The sequence below is a fragment of the Lithobates pipiens genome, unplaced genomic scaffold (assembly GCF_037356315.1).
Source record: "Lithobates pipiens isolate NorthernLeopardFrog02 unplaced genomic scaffold, aLitPip1_a1.2 Scaffold_18, whole genome shotgun sequence".
NCBI lineage: Eukaryota > Metazoa > Chordata > Amphibia > Anura > Ranidae > Lithobates > Lithobates pipiens.
In genome coordinates this window covers 1,433,506-1,452,264 of record NW_027507758.1, presented here as the reverse complement: position 1 = coordinate 1,452,264, position 18,759 = coordinate 1,433,506, and the positions used below count along the sequence as shown (strand labels likewise).

Below are 18,759 nucleotides of genomic sequence, written 5' to 3'. Positions count from 1 at the left end.
TGGTGTGCAGGTGAGGAGGTGGGTGTACTAGGTCACGTTCCTGGTGTGCAGGTGAGGAGGTGGGTGTACTAGGTCACGTTCCTGGTGTACAGGTGAGGAGTTGGGTGTACTAGGTCACGTTCCTGGTGTACAGGTGAGGAGTTGGGTGTACTAGGTCACGTTCCTGGTGTACAGGTGAGGAGCTGGGTGTACCAGGTCACATTCCTGGTGTACAGGTGAGGAGTTGGGTGTACTAGGTCACGTTCCTGGTGTACAGGTGAGGAGCTGGGTGTACCAGGTCACGTTCCTGGTGTACAGGTGAGGAGGTGGGTGTACTAGGTCACGTTCCTGGTGTACAGGTGAGGAGGTGGGTGTACTAGGTCACGTTCCTGGTGTACAGGTGAGGAGGTGGGTGTATTAAGGCATGTTCCTGGTGTACAGGTGAGGAGTTGGGCGTACTAGGTCACGTTCCTGGTGTACAGGTGAGGAGTTGGGTGTACAGGTGAGGAGTTGGGTGTACAGGTGAGGAGTTGGGTGTACTAGGTCACGTTCCTGGTGTACAGGTGAGGAGGTGGGTGTACTAGGTCACGTTCCTGGTGTACAGGTGAGGAGGTGGGTGTACTAGGTCACGTTCCTGGTGTACAGGTGAGGAGGTGGGTGTATTAAGGCATGTTCCTGGTGTACAGGTGAGGAGTTGGGTGTACTAGGTCACGTTCCTGGTGTACAGGTGAGGAGGTGGGCGTACTAGGTCACGTTCCTGGTGTACAGGTGAGGAGTTGGGTGTACAGGTGAGGAGTTGGGTGTACAGGTGAGGAGTTGGGTGTACAGGTGAGGAGTTGGGTGTACTAGGTCACGTTCCTGGTGTACAGGTGAGGAGTTGGGCGTACTAGGTCACGTTCCTGGTGTACAGGTGAGGAGGTGGGTGTACTAGGTCACGTTCCTGGTGTACAGGTGAGGAGGTGGGTGTATTAAGGCATGTTCCTGGTGTACAGGTGAGGAGGTGGGTGTACTAGGTCACGTTCCTGGTGTACAGGTGAGGAGGTGGGCGTACTAGGTCACGTTCCTGGTGTACAGGTGAGGAGGTGGGTGTATTAAGGCATGTTCCTGGTGTACAGGTGAGGAGGTGGGTGTACTAGGTCACGTTCCTGGTGTACAGGTGAGGAGTTGGGTGTACTAGGTCACGTTCCTGGTGTACAGGTGAGGAGGTGGGTGTATTAAGGCATGTTCCTGGTGTACAGGTGAGGAGGTGGGTGTACTAGGTCACGTTCCTGGTGTACAGGTGAGGAGTTGGGTGTACTAGGTCACGTTCCTGGTGTACAGGTGAGGAGGTGGGTGTATTAAGGCATGTTCCTGGTGTACAGGTGAGGAGGTGGGCGTACTAGGTCACGTTCCTGGTGTACAGGTGAGGAGGTGGGCGTACTAGGTCACGTTCCTGGTGTACAGGTGAGGAGGTGGGCGTACTAGGTCACGTTCCTGGTGTACAGGTGAGGAGTTGGGTGTACAGGTGAGGAGTTGGGTGTACAGGTGAGGAGTTGGGTGTACTAGGTCACGTTCCTGGTGTACAGGTGAGGAGGTGGGTGTACTAGGTCACGTTCCTGGTGTACAGGTGAGGAGGTGGGTGTACTAGGTCACGTTCCTGGTGTACAGGTGAGGAGGTGGGTGTATTAAGGCATGTTCCTGGTGTACAGGTGAGGAGTTGGGTGTACTAGGTCACGTTCCTGGTGTACAGGTGAGGAGGTGGGCGTACTAGGTCACGTTCCTGGTGTACAGGTGAGGAGTTGGGTGTACAGGTGAGGAGTTGGGTGTACAGGTGAGGAGTTGGGTGTACAGGTGAGGAGTTGGGTGTACTAGGTCACGTTCCTGGTGTACAGGGGAGGAGTTGGGTGTACTAGGTCACGTTCCTGGTGTACAGGTGAGGAGTTGGGTGTACTAGGTCACGTTCCTGGTGTACAGGTGAGGAGGTGGGTGTATTAAGGTATGTTCCTGGTGTACAGGTGAGGAGGTGGGTGTACTAGGTCACGTTCCTGGTGTACAGGTGAGGAGGTGGGCGTACTAGGTCACGTTCCTGGTGTACAGGTGAGGAGGTGGGTGTACTAGGTCACGTTCCTGGTGTACAGGTGAGGAGTTGGGTGTACAGGTGAGGAGTTGGGTGTACTAGGTCACGTTCCTGGTGTACAGGTGAGGAGGTGGGTGTATTAAGGCATGTTCCTGGTGTACAGGTGAGGAGTTGGGTGTACTAGGTCACGTTCCTGGTGTACAGGTGAGGAGGTGGGCGTACTAGGTCACGTTCCTGGTGTACAGGTGAGGAGTTGGGTGTACTAGGTCACGTTCCTGGTGTACAGGTGAGGAGTTGGGTGTACTAGGTCACGTTCCTGGTGTACAGGTGAGGAGGTGGGTGTACTAGGTCACGTTCCTGGTGTACAGGTGAGGAGATGGGTGTATTAAGGCATGTTCCTGGTGTACAGGTGAGGAGTTGGGTGTACTAGGTCACGTTCCTGGTGTACAGGTGAGGAGGTGGGCGTACTAGGTCACGTTCCTGGTGTACAGGTGAGGAGTTGGGTGTACTAGGTCACGTTCCTGGTGTACAGGTGAGGAGTTGGGTGTACAGGTGAGGAGTTGGGTGTACTAGGTCACGTTCCTGGTGTACAGGTGAGGAGTTGGGTGTACTAGGTCACGTTCCTGGTGTACAGGTGAGGAGGTGGGTGTACTAGGTCACGTTCCTGGTGTACAGGTGAGGAGTTGGGCGTACTAGGTCATGTTCCTGGTGTACAGGTGAGGAGTTGGGCGTACTAGGTCATGTTCCTGGTGTACAGGTGAGGAGGTGGGCGTACTAGGTCACGTTCCTGGTGTACAGGTGAGGAGTTGGGTGTACTAGGTCACGTTCCTGGTGTACAGGTGAGGAGTTGGGTGTACTAGGTCACGTTCCTGGTGTACAGGTGAGGAGATGGGTGTATTAAGGCATGTTCCTGGTGTACAGGTGAGGAGTTGGGTGTACTAGGTCACGTTCCTGGTGTACAGGTGAGGAGGTGGGTGTACTAGGTCACGTTCCTGGTGTACAGGTGAGGAGATGGGTGTATTAAGGCATGTTCCTGGTGTAGGGGTGAGGAGTTGGGTGTACTAGGTCACGTTCCTGGTGTACAGGTGAGGAGTTGGGCGTACTAGGTCACGTTCCTGGTGTACAGGTGAGGAGTTGGGTGTACTAGGTCACGTTCCTGGTGTACAGGTGAGGAGGTGGGCGTACTAGGTCACGTTCCTGGTGTACAGGTGAGGAGTTGGGTGTACTAGGTCACGTTCCTGGTGTACAGGTGAGGAGGTGGGTGTACTAGGTCACGTTCCTGGTGTACAGGTGAGGAGTTGGGCGTACTAGGTCATGTTCCTGGTGTACAGGTGAGGAGTTGGGCGTACTAGGTCATGTTCCTGGTGTACAGGTGAGGAGGTGGGCGTACTAGGTCACGTTCCTGGTGTACAGGTGAGGAGTTGGGTGTACTAGGTCACGTTCCTGGTGTACAGGTGAGGAGTTGGGTGTACTAGGTCACGTTCCTGGTGTACAGGTGAGGAGTTGGGTGTACTAGGTCACGTTCCTGGTGTACAGGTGAGGAGGTGGGTGTACTAGGTCACGTTCCTGGTGTACAGGTGAGGAGTTGGGTGTACTAGGTCACGTTCCCGGTGTACAGGTGAGGAGTTGGGTGTACTAGGTCACGTTCCTGGTGTACAGGTGAGGAGGTGGGTGTACTAGGTCACGTTCCTGGTGTACAGGTGAGGAGTTGGGTGTACTAGGTCACGTTCCTGGTGTACAGGTGAGGAGTTGGGTGTACTAGGTCACGTTCCTGGTGTACAGGTGAGGAGGTGGGTGTACTAGGTCACGTTCCTGGTGTACAGGTGAGGAGTTGGGTGTACTAGGTCACGTTCCTGGTGTACAGGTGAGGAGTTGGGTGTACTAGGTCATGTTCCTGGTGTACAGGTGAGGAGTTGGGTGTACTAGGTCACGTTCCTGGTGTACAGGTGAGGAGTTGGGTGTACTAGGTCACGTTCCTGGTATACAGGTGAGGAGTTGGGTGTACTAGGTCACGTTCCTGGTGTACAGGTGAGGAGTTGGGTGTACTAGGTCACGTTCCTGGTGTACAGGTGAGGAGTTGGGTGTACTAGGTCACGTTCCTGGTGTACAGGTGAGGAGTTGGGTGTACTAGGTCACGTTCCTGGTGTACAGGTGAGGAGGTGGGTGTACTAGGTCACGTTCCTGGTGTACAGGTGAGGAGTTGGGTGTACTAGGTCACGTTCCTGGTGTACAGGTGAGGAGGTGGGTGTACTAGGTCACGTTCCTGGTGTACAGGTGAGGAGGTGGGCGTACTAGGTCACGTTCCTGGTGTACAGGTGAGGAGGTGGGCGTACTAGGTCACGTTCCTGGTGTACAGGTGAGGAGTTGGGTGTACTAGGTCACGTTCCTGGTGTACAGGTGAGGAGTTGGGTGTACTAGGTCACGTTCCTGGTGTACAGGTGAGGAGGTGGGTGTACTAGGTCACGTTCCTGGTGTACAGGTGAGGAGTTGGGTGTACTAGGTCACGTTCCTGGTGTACAGGTGAGGAGTTGGGTGTACTAGGTCACGTTCCCGGTGTACAGGTGAGGAGGTGGGTGTACTAGGTCACGTTCCTGGTGTACAGGTGAGGAGGTGGGTGTACTAGGTCACGTTCCTGGTGTACAGGTGAGGAGTTGGGTGTACTAGGTCACATTCCTGGTGTACAGGTGAGGAGGTGGGTGTATTAAGGCATGTTCCTGGTGTACAGGTGAGGAGTTGGGTGTACTAGGTCACGTTCCCGGTGTACAGGTGAGGAGGTGGGTGTATTAAGGCATGTTCCTGGTGTACAGGTGAGGAGTTGGGTGTACTAGGTCACGTTCCTGGTGTACAGGTGAGGAGGTGGGCGTACTAGGTCACGTTCCTGGTGTACAGGTGAGGAGTTGGGTGTACTAGGTCACGTTCCTGGTGTACAGGTGAGGAGTTGGGTGTACTAGGTCACGTTCCTGGTGTACAGGTGAGGAGGTGGGTGTACTAGGTCACGTTCCTGGTGTACAGGTGAGGAGATGGGTGTATTAAGGCATGTTCCTGGTGTACAGGTGAGGAGTTGGGTGTACTAGGTCACGTTCCTGGTGTACAGGTGAGGAGGTGGGCGTACTAGGTCACGTTCCTGGTGTACAGGTGAGGAGTTGGGTGTACTAGGTCACGTTCCTGGTGTACAGGTGAGGAGTTGGGTGTACAGGTGAGGAGTTGGGTGTACTAGGTCACGTTCCTGGTGTACAGGTGAGGAGTTGGGTGTACTAGGTCACGTTCCTGGTGTACAGGTGAGGAGGTGGGTGTACTAGGTCACGTTCCTGGTGTACAGGTGAGGAGTTGGGTGTACTAGGTCATGTTCCTGGTGTACAGGTGAGGAGTTGGGCGTACTAGGTCATGTTCCTGGTGTACAGGTGAGGAGGTGGGCGTACTAGGTCACGTTCCTGGTGTACAGGTGAGGAGTTGGGTGTACTAGGTCACGTTCCTGGTGTACAGGTGAGGAGTTGGGTGTACTAGGTCACGTTCCTGGTGTACAGGTGAGGAGATGGGTGTATTAAGGCATGTTCCTGGTGTACAGGTGAGGAGTTGGGTGTACTAGGTCACGTTCCTGGTGTACAGGTGAGGAGGTGGGTGTACTAGGTCACGTTCCTGGTGTACAGGTGAGGAGATGGGTGTATTAAGGCATGTTCCTGGTGTACAGGTGAGGAGTTGGGTGTACTAGGTCACGTTCCTGGTGTACAGGTGAGGAGGTGGGCGTACTAGGTCACGTTCCTGGTGTACAGGTGAGGAGTTGGGTGTACTAGGTCACGTTCCTGGTGTACAGGTGAGGAGGTGGGTGTACTAGGTCACGTTCCTGGTGTACAGGTGAGGAGTTGGGCGTACTAGGTCATGTTCCTGGTGTACAGGTGAGGAGTTGGGCGTACTAGGTCATGTTCCTGGTGTACAGGTGAGGAGGTGGGCGTACTAGGTCACGTTCCTGGTGTACAGGTGAGGAGTTGGGTGTACTAGGTCACGTTCCTGGTGTACAGGTGAGGAGTTGGGTGTACTAGGTCACGTTCCTGGTGTACAGGTGAGGAGTTGGGTGTACTAGGTCACGTTCCTGGTGTACAGGTGAGGAGGTGGGTGTACTAGGTCACGTTCCTGGTGTACAGGTGAGGAGTTGGGTGTACTAGGTCACGTTCCCGGTGTACAGGTGAGGAGTTGGGTGTACTAGGTCACGTTCCTGGTGTACAGGTGAGGAGGTGGGTGTACTAGGTCACGTTCCTGGTGTACAGGTGAGGAGTTGGGTGTACTAGGTCACGTTCCTGGTGTACAGGTGAGGAGTTGGGTGTACTAGGTCACGTTCCTGGTGTACAGGTGAGGAGGTGGGTGTACTAGGTCACGTTCCTGGTGTACAGGTGAGGAGTTGGGTGTACTAGGTCACGTTCCTGGTGTACAGGTGAGGAGTTGGGTGTACTAGGTCACGTTCCTGGTGTACAGGTGAGGAGTTGGGTGTACTAGGTCACGTTCCTGGTGTACAGGTGAGGAGGTGGGCGTACTAGGTCACGTTCCTGGTGTACAGGTGAGGAGGTGGGCGTACTAGGTCACGTTCCTGGTGTACAGGTGAGGAGGTGGGCGTACTAGGTCACGTTCCTGGTGTACAGGTGAGGAGGTGGGCGTACTAGGTCACGTTCCTGGTGTACAGGTGAGGAGTTGGGTGTACTAGGTCACATTCCTGGTGTACAGGTGAGGAGGTGGGTGTATTAAGGCATGTTCCTGGTGTACAGGTGAGGAGTTGGGTGTACTAGGTCACGTTCCCGGTGTACAGGTGAGGAGGTGGGTGTATTAAGGCATGTTCCTGGTGTACAGGTGAGGAGTTGGGTGTACTAGGTCACGTTCCTGGTGTACAGGTGAGGAGGTGGGCGTACTAGGTCACGTTCCTGGTGTACAGGTGAGGAGTTGGGTGTACTAGGTCACGTTCCTGGTGTACAGGTGAGGAGTTGGGTGTACTAGGTCACGTTCCTGGTGTACAGGTGAGGAGGTGGGTGTACTAGGTCACGTTCCTGGTGTACAGGTGAGGAGATGGGTGTATTAAGGCATGTTCCTGGTGTACAGGTGAGGAGTTGGGTGTACTAGGTCACGTTCCTGGTGTACAGGTGAGGAGGTGGGCGTACTAGGTCACGTTCCTGGTGTACAGGTGAGGAGTTGGGTGTACTAGGTCACGTTCCTGGTGTACAGGTGAGGAGTTGGGTGTACAGGTGAGGAGTTGGGTGTACTAGGTCACGTTCCTGGTGTACAGGTGAGGAGTTGGGTGTACTAGGTCACGTTCCTGGTGTACAGGTGAGGAGGTGGGTGTACTAGGTCACGTTCCTGGTGTACAGGTGAGGAGTTGGGCGTACTAGGTCATGTTCCTGGTGTACAGGTGAGGAGGTGGGCGTACTAGGTCACGTTCCTGGTGTACAGGTGAGGAGTTGGGTGTACTAGGTCACGTTCCTGGTGTACAGGTGAGGAGTTGGGTGTACTAGGTCACGTTCCTGGTGTACAGGTGAGGAGTTGGGCGTACTAGGTCATGTTCCTGGTGTACAGGTGAGGAGGTGGGCGTACTAGGTCACGTTCCTGGTGTACAGGTGAGGAGTTGGGTGTACTAGGTCACGTTCCTGGTGTACAGGTGAGGAGGTGGGTGTACTAGGTCACGTTCCTGGTGTACAGGTGAGGAGTTGGGTGTACTAGGTCACGTTCCTGGTGTACAGGTGAGGAGGTGGGTGTATTAAGGCATGTTCCTGGTGTACAGGTGAGGAGTTGGGTGTACTAGGTCACGTTCCTGGTGTACAGGTGAGGAGGTGGGTGTACTAGGTCACGTTCCTGGTGTACAGGTGAGGAGATGGGTGTATTAAGGCATGTTCCTGGTGTACAGGTGAGGAGTTGGGTGTACTAGGTCACGTTCCTGGTGTACAGGTGAGGAGGTGGGCGTACTAGGTCACGTTCCTGGTGTACAGGTGAGGAGTTGGGTGTACTAGGTCACGTTCCTGGTGTACAGGTGAGGAGGTGGGTGTACTAGGTCACGTTCCTGGTGTACAGGTGAGGAGTTGGGCGTACTAGGTCATGTTCCTGGTGTACAGGTGAGGAGTTGGGCGTACTAGGTCATGTTCCTGGTGTACAGGTGAGGAGGTGGGCGTACTAGGTCACGTTCCTGGTGTACAGGTGAGGAGTTGGGTGTACTAGGTCACGTTCCTGGTGTACAGGTGAGGAGTTGGGTGTACTAGGTCACGTTCCTGGTGTACAGGTGAGGAGTTGGGTGTACTAGGTCACGTTCCTGGTGTACAGGTGAGGAGGTGGGTGTACTAGGTCACGTTCCTGGTGTACAGGTGAGGAGTTGGGTGTACTAGGTCACGTTCCTGGTGTACAGGTGAGGAGGTGGGTGTACTAGGTCACGTTCCTGGTGTACAGGTGAGGAGTTGGGTGTACTAGGTCACGTTCCTGGTGTACAGGTGAGGAGTTGGGTGTACTAGGTCACGTTCCTGGTGTACAGGTGAGGAGTTGGGTGTACTAGGTCACGTTCCTGGTGTACAGGTGAGGAGGTGGGTGTACTAGGTCACGTTCCTGGTGTACAGGTGAGGAGTTGGGTGTACTAGGTCACGTTCCTGGTGTACAGGTGAGGAGTTGGGTGTACCAGGTCACGTTCCTGGTGTACAGGTGAGGAGGTGGGCGTACTAGGTCACGTTCCTGGTGTACAGGTGAGGAGTTGGGTGTACTAGGTCACGTTCCTGGTGTACAGGTGAGGAGTTGGGTGTACTAGGTCACGTTCCTGGTGTACAGGTGAGGAGGTGGGTGTACTAGGTCACGTTCCTGGTGTACAGGTGAGGAGGTGGGTGTACTAGGTCACGTTCCCGGTGTACAGGTGAGGAGTTGGGTGTACTAGGTCACGTTCCTGGTGTACAGGTGAGGAGTTGGGTGTACTAGGTCACGTTCCTGGTGTACAGGTGAGGAGTTGGGTGTACTAGGTCACGTTCCTGGTGTACAGGTGAGGAGTTGGGTGTACTAGGTCACGTTCCTGGTGTACAGGTGAGGAGTTGGGTGTACTAGGTCACGTTCCTGGTGTACAGGTGAGGAGTTGGGTGTACTAGGTCACGTTCCTGGTGTACAGGTGAGGAGTTGGGTGTACTAGGTCACGTTCCTGGTGTACAGGTGAGGAGTTGGGTGTACTAGGTCACGTTCCTGGTGTACAGGTGAGGAGTTGGGTGTACTAGGTCACGTTCCCGGTGTACAGGTGAGGAGTTGGGTGTACTAGGTCACGTTCCTGGTGTACAGGTGAGGAGTTGGGTGTACTAGGTCACGTTCCTGGTGTACAGGTGAGGAGTTGGGTGTACTAGGTCACGTTCCTGGTGTACAGGTGAGGAGTTGGGTGTACTAGGTCACGTTCCTGGTGTACAGGTGAGGAGTTGGGCGTACTAGGTCACGTTCCTGGTGTACAGGTGAGGAGTTGGGCGTACTAGGTCACGTTCCTGGTGTACAGGTGAGGAGTTGGGCGTACTAGGTCACGTTCCTGGTGTACAGGTGAGGAGGTGGGCGTACTAGGTCACGTTCCTGGTGTACAGGTGAGGAGGTGGGTGTACTAGGTCACGTTCCTGGTATACAGGTGAGGAGGTGGGTGTACTAGGTCACGTTCCTGGTGTACAGGTGAGGAGGTGGGTGTACTAGGTCACGTTCCTGGTGTACAGGTGAGGAGGTGGGTGTACTAGGTCACGTTCCTGGTGTACAGGTGAGGAGGTGGGTGTACTAGGTCACGTTCCTGGTGTACAGGTGAGGAGTTGGGTGTACCAGGTCACGTTCCTGGTGTACAGGTGAGGAGGTGGGCGTACTAGGTCACGTTCCTGGTGTACAGGTGAGGAGTTGGGTGTACTAGGTCACGTTCCTGGTGTACAGGTGAGGAGTTGGGTGTACTAGGTCACGTTCCTGGTGTACAGGTGAGGAGGTGGGTGTACTAGGTCACGTTCCTGGTGTACAGGTGAGGAGTTGGGTGTACTAGGTCACGTTCCCGGTGTACAGGTGAGGAGTTGGGTGTACTAGGTCACGTTCCTGGTGTACAGGTGAGGAGTTGGGTGTACTAGGTCACGTTCCTGGTGTACAGGTGAGGAGTTGGGTGTACTAGGTCACGTTCCTGGTGTACAGGTGAGGAGGTGGGTGTACTAGGTCACGTTCCTGGTGTACAGGTGAGGAGTTGGGTGTACTAGGTCACGTTCCTGGTGTACAGGTGAGGAGTTGGGTGTACCAGGTCACGTTCCTGGTGTACAGGTGAGGAGGTGGGCGTACTAGGTCACGTTCCTGGTGTACAGGTGAGGAGTTGGGTGTACTAGGTCACGTTCCTGGTGTACAGGTGAGGAGTTGGGTGTACTAGGTCACGTTCCTGGTGTACAGGTGAGGAGGTGGGTGTACTAGGTCACGTTCCTGGTGTACAGGTGAGGAGGTGGGTGTACTAGGTCACGTTCCCGGTGTACAGGTGAGGAGTTGGGTGTACTAGGTCGTGTTCCTGGTGTACAGGTGAGGAGTTGGGTGTACTAGGTCACGTTCCTGGTGTACAGGTGAGGAGTTGGGTGTACTAGGTCACGTTCCTGGTGTACAGGTGAGGAGTTGGGTGTACTAGGTCACGTTCCTGGTGTACAGGTGAGGAGTTGGGTGTACTAGGTCACGTTCCTGGTGTACAGGTGAGGAGTTGGGTGTACTAGGTCACGTTCCTGGTGTACAGGTGAGGAGTTGGGTGTACTAGGTCACGTTCCTGGTGTACAGGTGAGGAGTTGGGTGTACTAGGTCACGTTCCTGGTGTACAGGTGAGGAGTTGGGTGTACTAGGTCACGTTCCCGGTGTACAGGTGAGGAGTTGGGTGTACTAGGTCACGTTCCTGGTGTACAGGTGAGGAGTTGGGTGTACTAGGTCACGTTCCTGGTGTACAGGTGAGGAGTTGGGTGTACTAGGTCACGTTCCTGGTGTACAGGTGAGGAGTTGGGTGTACTAGGTCACGTTCCTGGTGTACAGGTGAGGAGTTGGGCGTACTAGGTCACGTTCCTGGTGTACAGGTGAGGAGTTGGGCGTACTAGGTCACGTTCCTGGTGTACAGGTGAGGAGTTGGGCGTACTAGGTCACGTTCCTGGTGTACAGGTGAGGAGGTGGGCGTACTAGGTCACGTTCCTGGTGTACAGGTGAGGAGGTGGGTGTACTAGGTCACGTTCCTGGTATACAGGTGAGGAGGTGGGTGTACTAGGTCACGTTCCTGGTGTACAGGTGAGGAGGTGGGTGTACTAGGTCACGTTCCTGGTGTACAGGTGAGGAGGTGGGTGTACTAGGTCACGTTCCTGGTGTACAGGTGAGGAGGTGGGTGTACTAGGTCACGTTCCTGGTGTACAGGTGAGGAGGTGGGTGTACTAGGTCACGTTCCTGGTGTACAGGTGAGGAGTTGGGTGTACTAGGTCACGTTCCTGGTGTACAGGTGAGGAGTTGGGCGTACTAGGTCACGTTCCTGGTGTACAGGTGAGGAGTTGGGCGTACTAGGTCACGTTCCTGGTGTACAGGTGAGGAGTTGGGCGTACTAGGTCACGTTCCTGGTGTACAGGTGAGGAGTTGGGCGTACTAGGTCACGTTCCTGGTGTACAGGTGAGGAGTTGGGTGTACTAGGTCACGTTCCTGGTGTACAGGTGAGGAGTTGGGTGTACTAGGTCACGTTCCTGGTGTGCAGGTGAGGAGGTGGGTGTACTAGGTCACGTTCCTGGTGTACAGGTGAGGAGGTGGGTGTACTAGGTCACGTTCCTGGTGTACAGGTGAGGAGTTGGGTGTACTAGGTCACGTTCCTGGTGTACAGGTGAGGAGTTGGGTGTACTAGGTCACGTTCCTGGTGTACAGGTGAGGAGGTGGGTGTACTAGGTCACGTTCCTGGTGTACAGGTGAGGAGTTGGGTGTACTAGGTCACGTTCCTGGTGTACAGGTGAGGAGTTGGGTGTACTAGGTCACGTTCCTGGTGTACAGGTGAGGAGTTGGGTGTACTAGGTCACGTTCCTGGTGTACAGGTGAGGAGGTGGGTGTACTAGGTCACGTTCCTGGTGTACAGGTGAGGAGTTGGGTGTACTAGGTCACGTTCCTGGTGTACAGGTGAGGAGTTGGGTGTACTAGGTCACGTTCCTGGTGTACAGGTGAGGAGGTGGGTGTACTAGGTCACGTTCCTGGTGTACAGGTGAGGAGTTGGGTGTACTAGGTCACGTTCCTGGTGTACAGGTGAGGAGTTGGGTGTACTAGGTCACGTTCCTGGTGTACAGGTGAGGAGGTGGGTGTACTAGGTCACGTTCCTGGTGTACAGGTGAGGAGGTGGGTGTACTAGGTCACGTTCCTGGTATACAGGTGAGGAGGTGGGTGTACTAGGTCACGTTCCTGGTGTACAGGTGAGGAGGTGGGTGTACTAGGTCACGTTCCTGGTGTACAGGTGAGGAGGTGGGTGTACTAGGTCACGTTCCTGGTGTACAGGTGAGGAGTTGGGTGTACCAGGTCACGTTCCTGGTGTACAGGTGAGGAGTTGGGTGTACTAGGTCACGTTCCTGGTGTACAGGTGAGGAGTTGGGTGTACTAGGTCACGTTCCTGGTGTACAGGTGAGGAGTTGGGTGTACTAGGTCACGTTCCTGGTGTACAGGTGAGGAGTTGGGTGTACCAGGTCACGTTCCTGGTGTACAGGTGAGGAGTTGGGTGTACCAGGTCACGTTCCTGGTGTACAGGTGAGGAGTTGGGTGTACTAGGTCACGTTCCTGGTGTACAGGTGAGGAGTTGGGTGTACTAGGTCACGTTCCTGGTGTACAGGTGAGGAGTTGGGTGTACTAGGTCACGTTCCTGGTGTACAGGTGAGGAGGTGGGTGTACCAGGTCACGTTCCTGGTGTACAGGTGAGGAGTTGGGTGTACTAGGTCACGTTCCTGGTGTACAGGTGAGGAGTTGGGTGTACTAGGTCACGTTCCTGGTGTACAGGTGAGGAGGTGGGTGTACTAGGTCACGTTCCTGGTGTACAGGTGAGGAGTTGGGTGTACCAGGTCACGTTCCTGGTGTACAGGTGAGGAGTTGGGTGTACCAGGTCACGTTCCTGGTGTACAGGTGAGGAGTTGGGTGTACTAGGTCACGTTCCTGGTGTGCAGGTGAGGAGGTGGGTGTACTAGGTCACGTTCCTGGTGTACAGGTGAGGAGGTGGGTGTACTAGGTCACGTTCCTGGTGTGCAGGTGAGGAGGTGGGTGTACTAGGTCACGTTCCTGGTGTACAGGTGAGGAGGTGGGTGTATTAAGGCATGTTCCTGGTGTACAGGTGAGGAGGTGGGTGTACTAGGTCACGTTCCTGGTGTACAGGTGAGGAGTTGGGTGTACTAGGTCACGTTCCTGGTGTACAGGTGAGGAGGTGGGTGTATTAAGGCATGTTCCTGGTGTACAGGTGAGGAGGTGGGCGTACTAGGTCACGTTCCTGGTGTACAGGTGAGGAGGTGGGCGTACTAGGTCACGTTCCTGGTGTACAGGTGAGGAGTTGGGCGTACTAGGTCACGTTCCTGGTGTACAGGTGAGGAGTTGGGTGTACAGGTGAGGAGTTGGGTGTACAGGTGAGGAGTTGGGTGTACTAGGTCACGTTCCTGGTGTACAGGTGAGGAGGTGGGTGTACTAGGTCACGTTCCTGGTGTACAGGTGAGGAGGTGGGTGTACTAGGTCACGTTCCTGGTGTACAGGTGAGGAGGTGGGTGTATTAAGGCATGTTCCTGGTGTACAGGTGAGGAGTTGGGTGTACTAGGTCACGTTCCTGGTGTACAGGTGAGGAGGTGGGCGTACTAGGTCACGTTCCTGGTGTACAGGTGAGGAGTTGGGTGTACAGGTGAGGAGTTGGGTGTACAGGTGAGGAGTTGGGTGTACAGGTGAGGAGTTGGGTGTACTAGGTCACGTTCCTGGTGTACAGGTGAGGAGTTGGGCGTACTAGGTCACGTTCCTGGTGTACAGGTGAGGAGGTGGGTGTACTAGGTCACGTTCCTGGTGTACAGGTGAGGAGGTGGGTGTATTAAGGCATGTTCCTGGTGTACAGGTGAGGAGGTGGGTGTACTAGGTCACGTTCCTGGTGTACAGGTGAGGAGGTGGGCGTACTAGGTCACGTTCCTGGTGTACAGGTGAGGAGGTGGGTGTATTAAGGCATGTTCCTGGTGTACAGGTGAGGAGGTGGGTGTACTAGGTCACGTTCCTGGTGTACAGGTGAGGAGGTGGGTGTACTAGGTCACGTTCCTGGTGTACAGGTGAGGAGTTGGGTGTACTAGGTCACGTTCCTGGTGTACAGGTGAGGAGGTGGGTGTATTAAGGCATGTTCCTGGTGTACAGGTGAGGAGGTGGGTGTACTAGGTCACGTTCCTGGTGTACAGGTGAGGAGTTGGGTGTACTAGGTCACGTTCCTGGTGTACAGGTGAGGAGGTGGGTGTATTAAGGCATGTTCCTGGTGTACAGGTGAGGAGGTGGGCGTACTAGGTCACGTTCCTGGTGTACAGGTGAGGAGGTGGGCGTACTAGGTCACGTTCCTGGTGTACAGGTGAGGAGGTGGGCGTACTAGGTCACGTTCCTGGTGTACAGGTGAGGAGTTGGGTGTACAGGTGAGGAGTTGGGTGTACAGGTGAGGAGTTGGGTGTACTAGGTCACGTTCCTGGTGTACAGGTGAGGAGGTGGGTGTACTAGGTCACGTTCCTGGTGTACAGGTGAGGAGGTGGGTGTACTAGGTCACGTTCCTGGTGTACAGGTGAGGAGGTGGGTGTACTAGGTCACGTTCCTGGTGTACAGGTGAGGAGTTGGGTGTACTAGGTCACGTTCCTGGTGTACAGGTGAGGAGTTGGGTGTACTAGGTCACGTTCCTGGTGTACAGGTGAGGAGGTGGGCGTACTAGGTCACGTTCCTGGTGTACAGGTGAGGAGTTGGGTGTACAGGTGAGGAGTTGGGTGTACTAGGTCACGTTCCTGGTGTACAGGTGAGGAGTTGGGTGTACTAGGTCACGTTCCTGGTGTACAGGTGAGGAGTTGGGTGTACTAGGTCACGTTCCTGGTGTACAGGTGAGGAGGTGGGTGTACTAGGTCACGTTCCTGGTGTACAGGTGAGGAGTTGGGTGTACTAGGTCACGTTCCTGGTATACAGGGGGATGTCCTTGGTGTAATGGTGAGGATGGTGGGTGGACCTTGTAGGATGACTTGTCTTGACTGGTAGGAGGTGAAGTTTCGGGAGGACACTGGCAGTAGTTGTAGAATATATTTTTGGTCTGAGTGACTTTTTACTCTTTAGAAAAGTCTGGAATTGCTTTTCTCCGCAGGATCCTAAACAAGGCCTTACATCTGTATGAAGAGGATGTCCTTCCCTGGCATAAGTCCATTTCACCGAGCCTGAGAATTCTGGAAGCTTCTGGTGGGGACAGAGAGGTCAGGCTGGATTGAACATGGAGGATGTTGGGGGTGTGATGGGCGGGGGAGGGTGATGAGGGATGTATTGGTGTCTTCCCTCTCATGGAATGCCCTCATTGGTCTTCGTTGGGTTTCTTCATAGTTGGCTGATCTCTTTGGCTCTTTATGTTCAGCTCTTCCAGGAGGTGGTCCGTTTCCTGCACAGCTTGGCGGTGGCCAGTAAGGACTGCGCTATGGTCATGTGTGGTCTCAGAGCTGGAGATATTCTAAGTAAAGCGTTGGACAAACAGAGCTCTGATGAGTTGACTTCGAAACTCCGCGACCTCCTGACAACCTGTGAGACATACACCGCTGTACACCACAAGATGGCGGCCTGCGTGGTGGCTGGATGTATGCAGGTGCGAGTATTCTACCTGTCCGCTCCTATGGGAGTGCCGCGGCACTCTGTACTCATTCTCCTGGGGGGAGGGCAGAGTAATGCCGCGTACACACGGCCGGACTTCTCGACGGCAAAGGGCCTACGGAAACGAATCCACCGGACAATTCGATCGTGTGTGGGCTCCATCGGACCTTTGCTGTCGAAAAATCAGACGGACCTTAGATTTAGAACATGTTTCAAATCTTTCCGACGGACTCGAGTCCGGACGAATAATCTGTTCGTGTGTGTGCTGGTCTGACGGACGAAAACCGACGCTAGGGCAGCTATTGGCTGCTGGCTATGAACTTCCTTATTCTAGTCCGGTCGTACGTCATCACAGTCCAATCCATCGGACTTTGGTGTGATTGTGTGTGGCCAAGTCCGTTCATTCGGAAAGTCCGTCAGACCTAGTCTGCCGGAAAGTCCGGTCCTGTGTACGTGGCATGAGGCTTTCATTGCCTTGCTTTCTCCACCATGTTATTGCCTCAGGTCCGGGTACATTGCCGGGCTGTACGGAGCTTCTCTAGTGGTCACCAGTCACATGGTGTCTCCCCAGATGACATTTCCAACACTATTCTACACATCAGACTTTTCTGGGGCTGCATTCCACCCACATTGTGCTCCTCAGAGAGTATACTCCCATCCCTCTGCCTTCTCTCCTCCTCTGTGTTCACCCCCCACCCCCAGATCTCCTCCTCCTCCTCCTCCTCCTCCTTCTCCTCCTCACCCTGAGTGAGTATACTCCCATCCCTCTGTCTTCTCTCCTCCTCTGTGTTCACCCCCCATCCTCCATATCTCCTTTACATCCTGAGTGAGTATACTCCCATCCCTCTGCCTTCTCTCCTCCTTGGTGTTCATCCCCCACCCCCAGATCTCCTCCTCCTCCTCCTCCTCCTCCTCCTCCTCCTCCTCACCCTGAGTGAGTACACTCCCATCCCTCTGCCCTCTCTCCTCCTTGGTGTTCATCCCCCACCCCCAGATCTCCTCCTCCTCCTCCTCCTCCTCCTCAGTGAGTATACTCCCATCCCTCTGTCTTCTCTCCTCCTCTGTGTTCACCCCCCATCCTCCATATCTCCTTTACATCCTGAGTGAGTATACTCCCATCCCTCTGCCTTCTCTCCTCCTTGGTGTTCCTCCTCATCCTCCTCCTCATCCTCCTCCTCCTCCTCCTCCTCCTCACTCTGAGTGAGTATACTCCCACCCCTCTGTCTTCTCTCCTCCTCTGTGTTCACCCCCCATCCTGAGTGAGTATACTCCCATCCCTCTGCCTTCTCTCCTCCTTGGTGTTCATCCCCCACCCCCAGACCTCCTCCTCCTCCTCCTCCTCCTCCTCCTCCTCCTCCTCCTCCTCCTCACCCTGAGTGAGTACACTCCCATCCCTCTGCCTTCTCTCCTCCTTTGTGTTCATCCCCCACCCCCAGATCTCCTCCTCCTCCTCCTCCTCCTCCTCCTCCTCCTCCTCCTCCTCCTCCTCCTCACCCTGAGTGAGTACACTCCCATCCCTCTGCCTTCTCTCCTCCTTGGTGTTCATCCCCCACCCCCAGATCTCCTCCTCCTCCTCCTCCTCCTCCTCCTCCTCCTCCTCCTCCTCCTCCTCCTCACCCTGAGTGAGTACACTCCCATCCCTCTGCCCTCTCTCCTCCTTGGTGTTCATCCCCCACCCCCAGATCTCCTCCTCCTCCTCCTCCTCACCCTGAGTGAGTATACTCCCACCCCTCTGTCTTCTCTCCTCCTCTGTGTTCACCCCCCCATCCTCCATATCTCCTTTACATCCTGAGTGAGTATACTCCCATCCTCTGCCTTCTCTCCTCCTTGGTGTTCATCCTCCTCCTCCTCCTCCTCCTCCTCCTCCTCCTCCTCCTCACCCTGAGTGAGTATACTCCCACCCCTCTGTCTTCTCTCCTCCTCTGTGTTCACCCCCCATCCTGAGTGAGTATACTCCCATCCCTCTGCCTCCTCTCCTCCTTGGTGTTCATCCCCCACCCCCAGACCTCCTCCTCCTCCTCCTCCTCCTCCTCCTGAGTACACTCCCATCCCTCTGCCTTCTCTCCTCCTTGGTGTTCATCCCCCACCCCCAGATCTCCTCCTCCTCCTCCTCCTCACCCTGAGTGAGTATACTCCCACCCCTCTGTGTTCACCCCCCCATCCCCATATCTGCTTTACATTCTGAGTGAGTATACTCCCATCCCTCTGCCTTCTCTCTGGACGTGGATCGGGGATCGATCTCCTGCTGTCTTGGACGCCTCTTAACAAATTCTGGAAATGAGGTTTTCCAGCGTCCCGATCACAGCTACATCTAACCAGAAACAGCACAAAACATAAAATGACCACATAGAGAATTCTGTATAAACGATTTTATTGAGGCATAAAAAAGATTGTTCTAGAGGGACTGCAGTCTGCTGACATCATTTAACATCATTAAAACCTCTTTGCCATTCTGAAGCTTCCCTCCAACCACTTTGCATATTATATTATATATATATACTGGGATTCTGTACAAATATGCTGCAGAAATCTCCCTCCATGGAATCTGACTGTGGCCATTATAACTGTGGGCAGCTCAAGTGGCTGCCTGTTCATTTCCTGGATTTACACAGAGACACGCCTCCAGCTCTGCCGCTCTCATTGGCCCTCTCATGACTCCCCTCACTTCTTGGCAAACTCTCAGAATAGCGAGGGAGCTGTGTATGATGTCATAAGCCTCTGTCAATGAGCAGACAGGAAACAGGAAGTGGGCTGTTTGAGGGATTTACTGCCAGAAAAAATGTTTTACTATCCAAAGATAAAACCACCAAGATGAGAAATGACTGGAGGTCCTCGAGATAAAAACCAGGAAATGTACATCTAATCCCAGTACTAAAGACCCTTATTTTATTACATATTTCATGGAGGTCTATATTATGCCCCATAGA

At 54.4% G+C, this 18,759-nt stretch overlaps 1 protein-coding gene across 1 annotated transcript in view; it reads left to right on the top strand.

Annotated features, from left to right (window-relative positions):
• The window catches only part of LOC143986936 (cullin-9-like), a gene marked incomplete at its 3' end in the record, with an annotated part of 36,881 nt that extends 21,054 nt beyond the window's left edge, over nucleotides 1–15,827 (top strand). The window contains 2 exon segments of the mRNA XM_077485347.1: nucleotides 15,342–15,447; nucleotides 15,603–15,827. Coding sequence (XP_077341473.1) covers nucleotides 15,342–15,447; nucleotides 15,603–15,827 — 331 coding nt within the window.
• Between the last annotated feature and the right edge of the window lie 2,932 nt (nucleotides 15,828–18,759).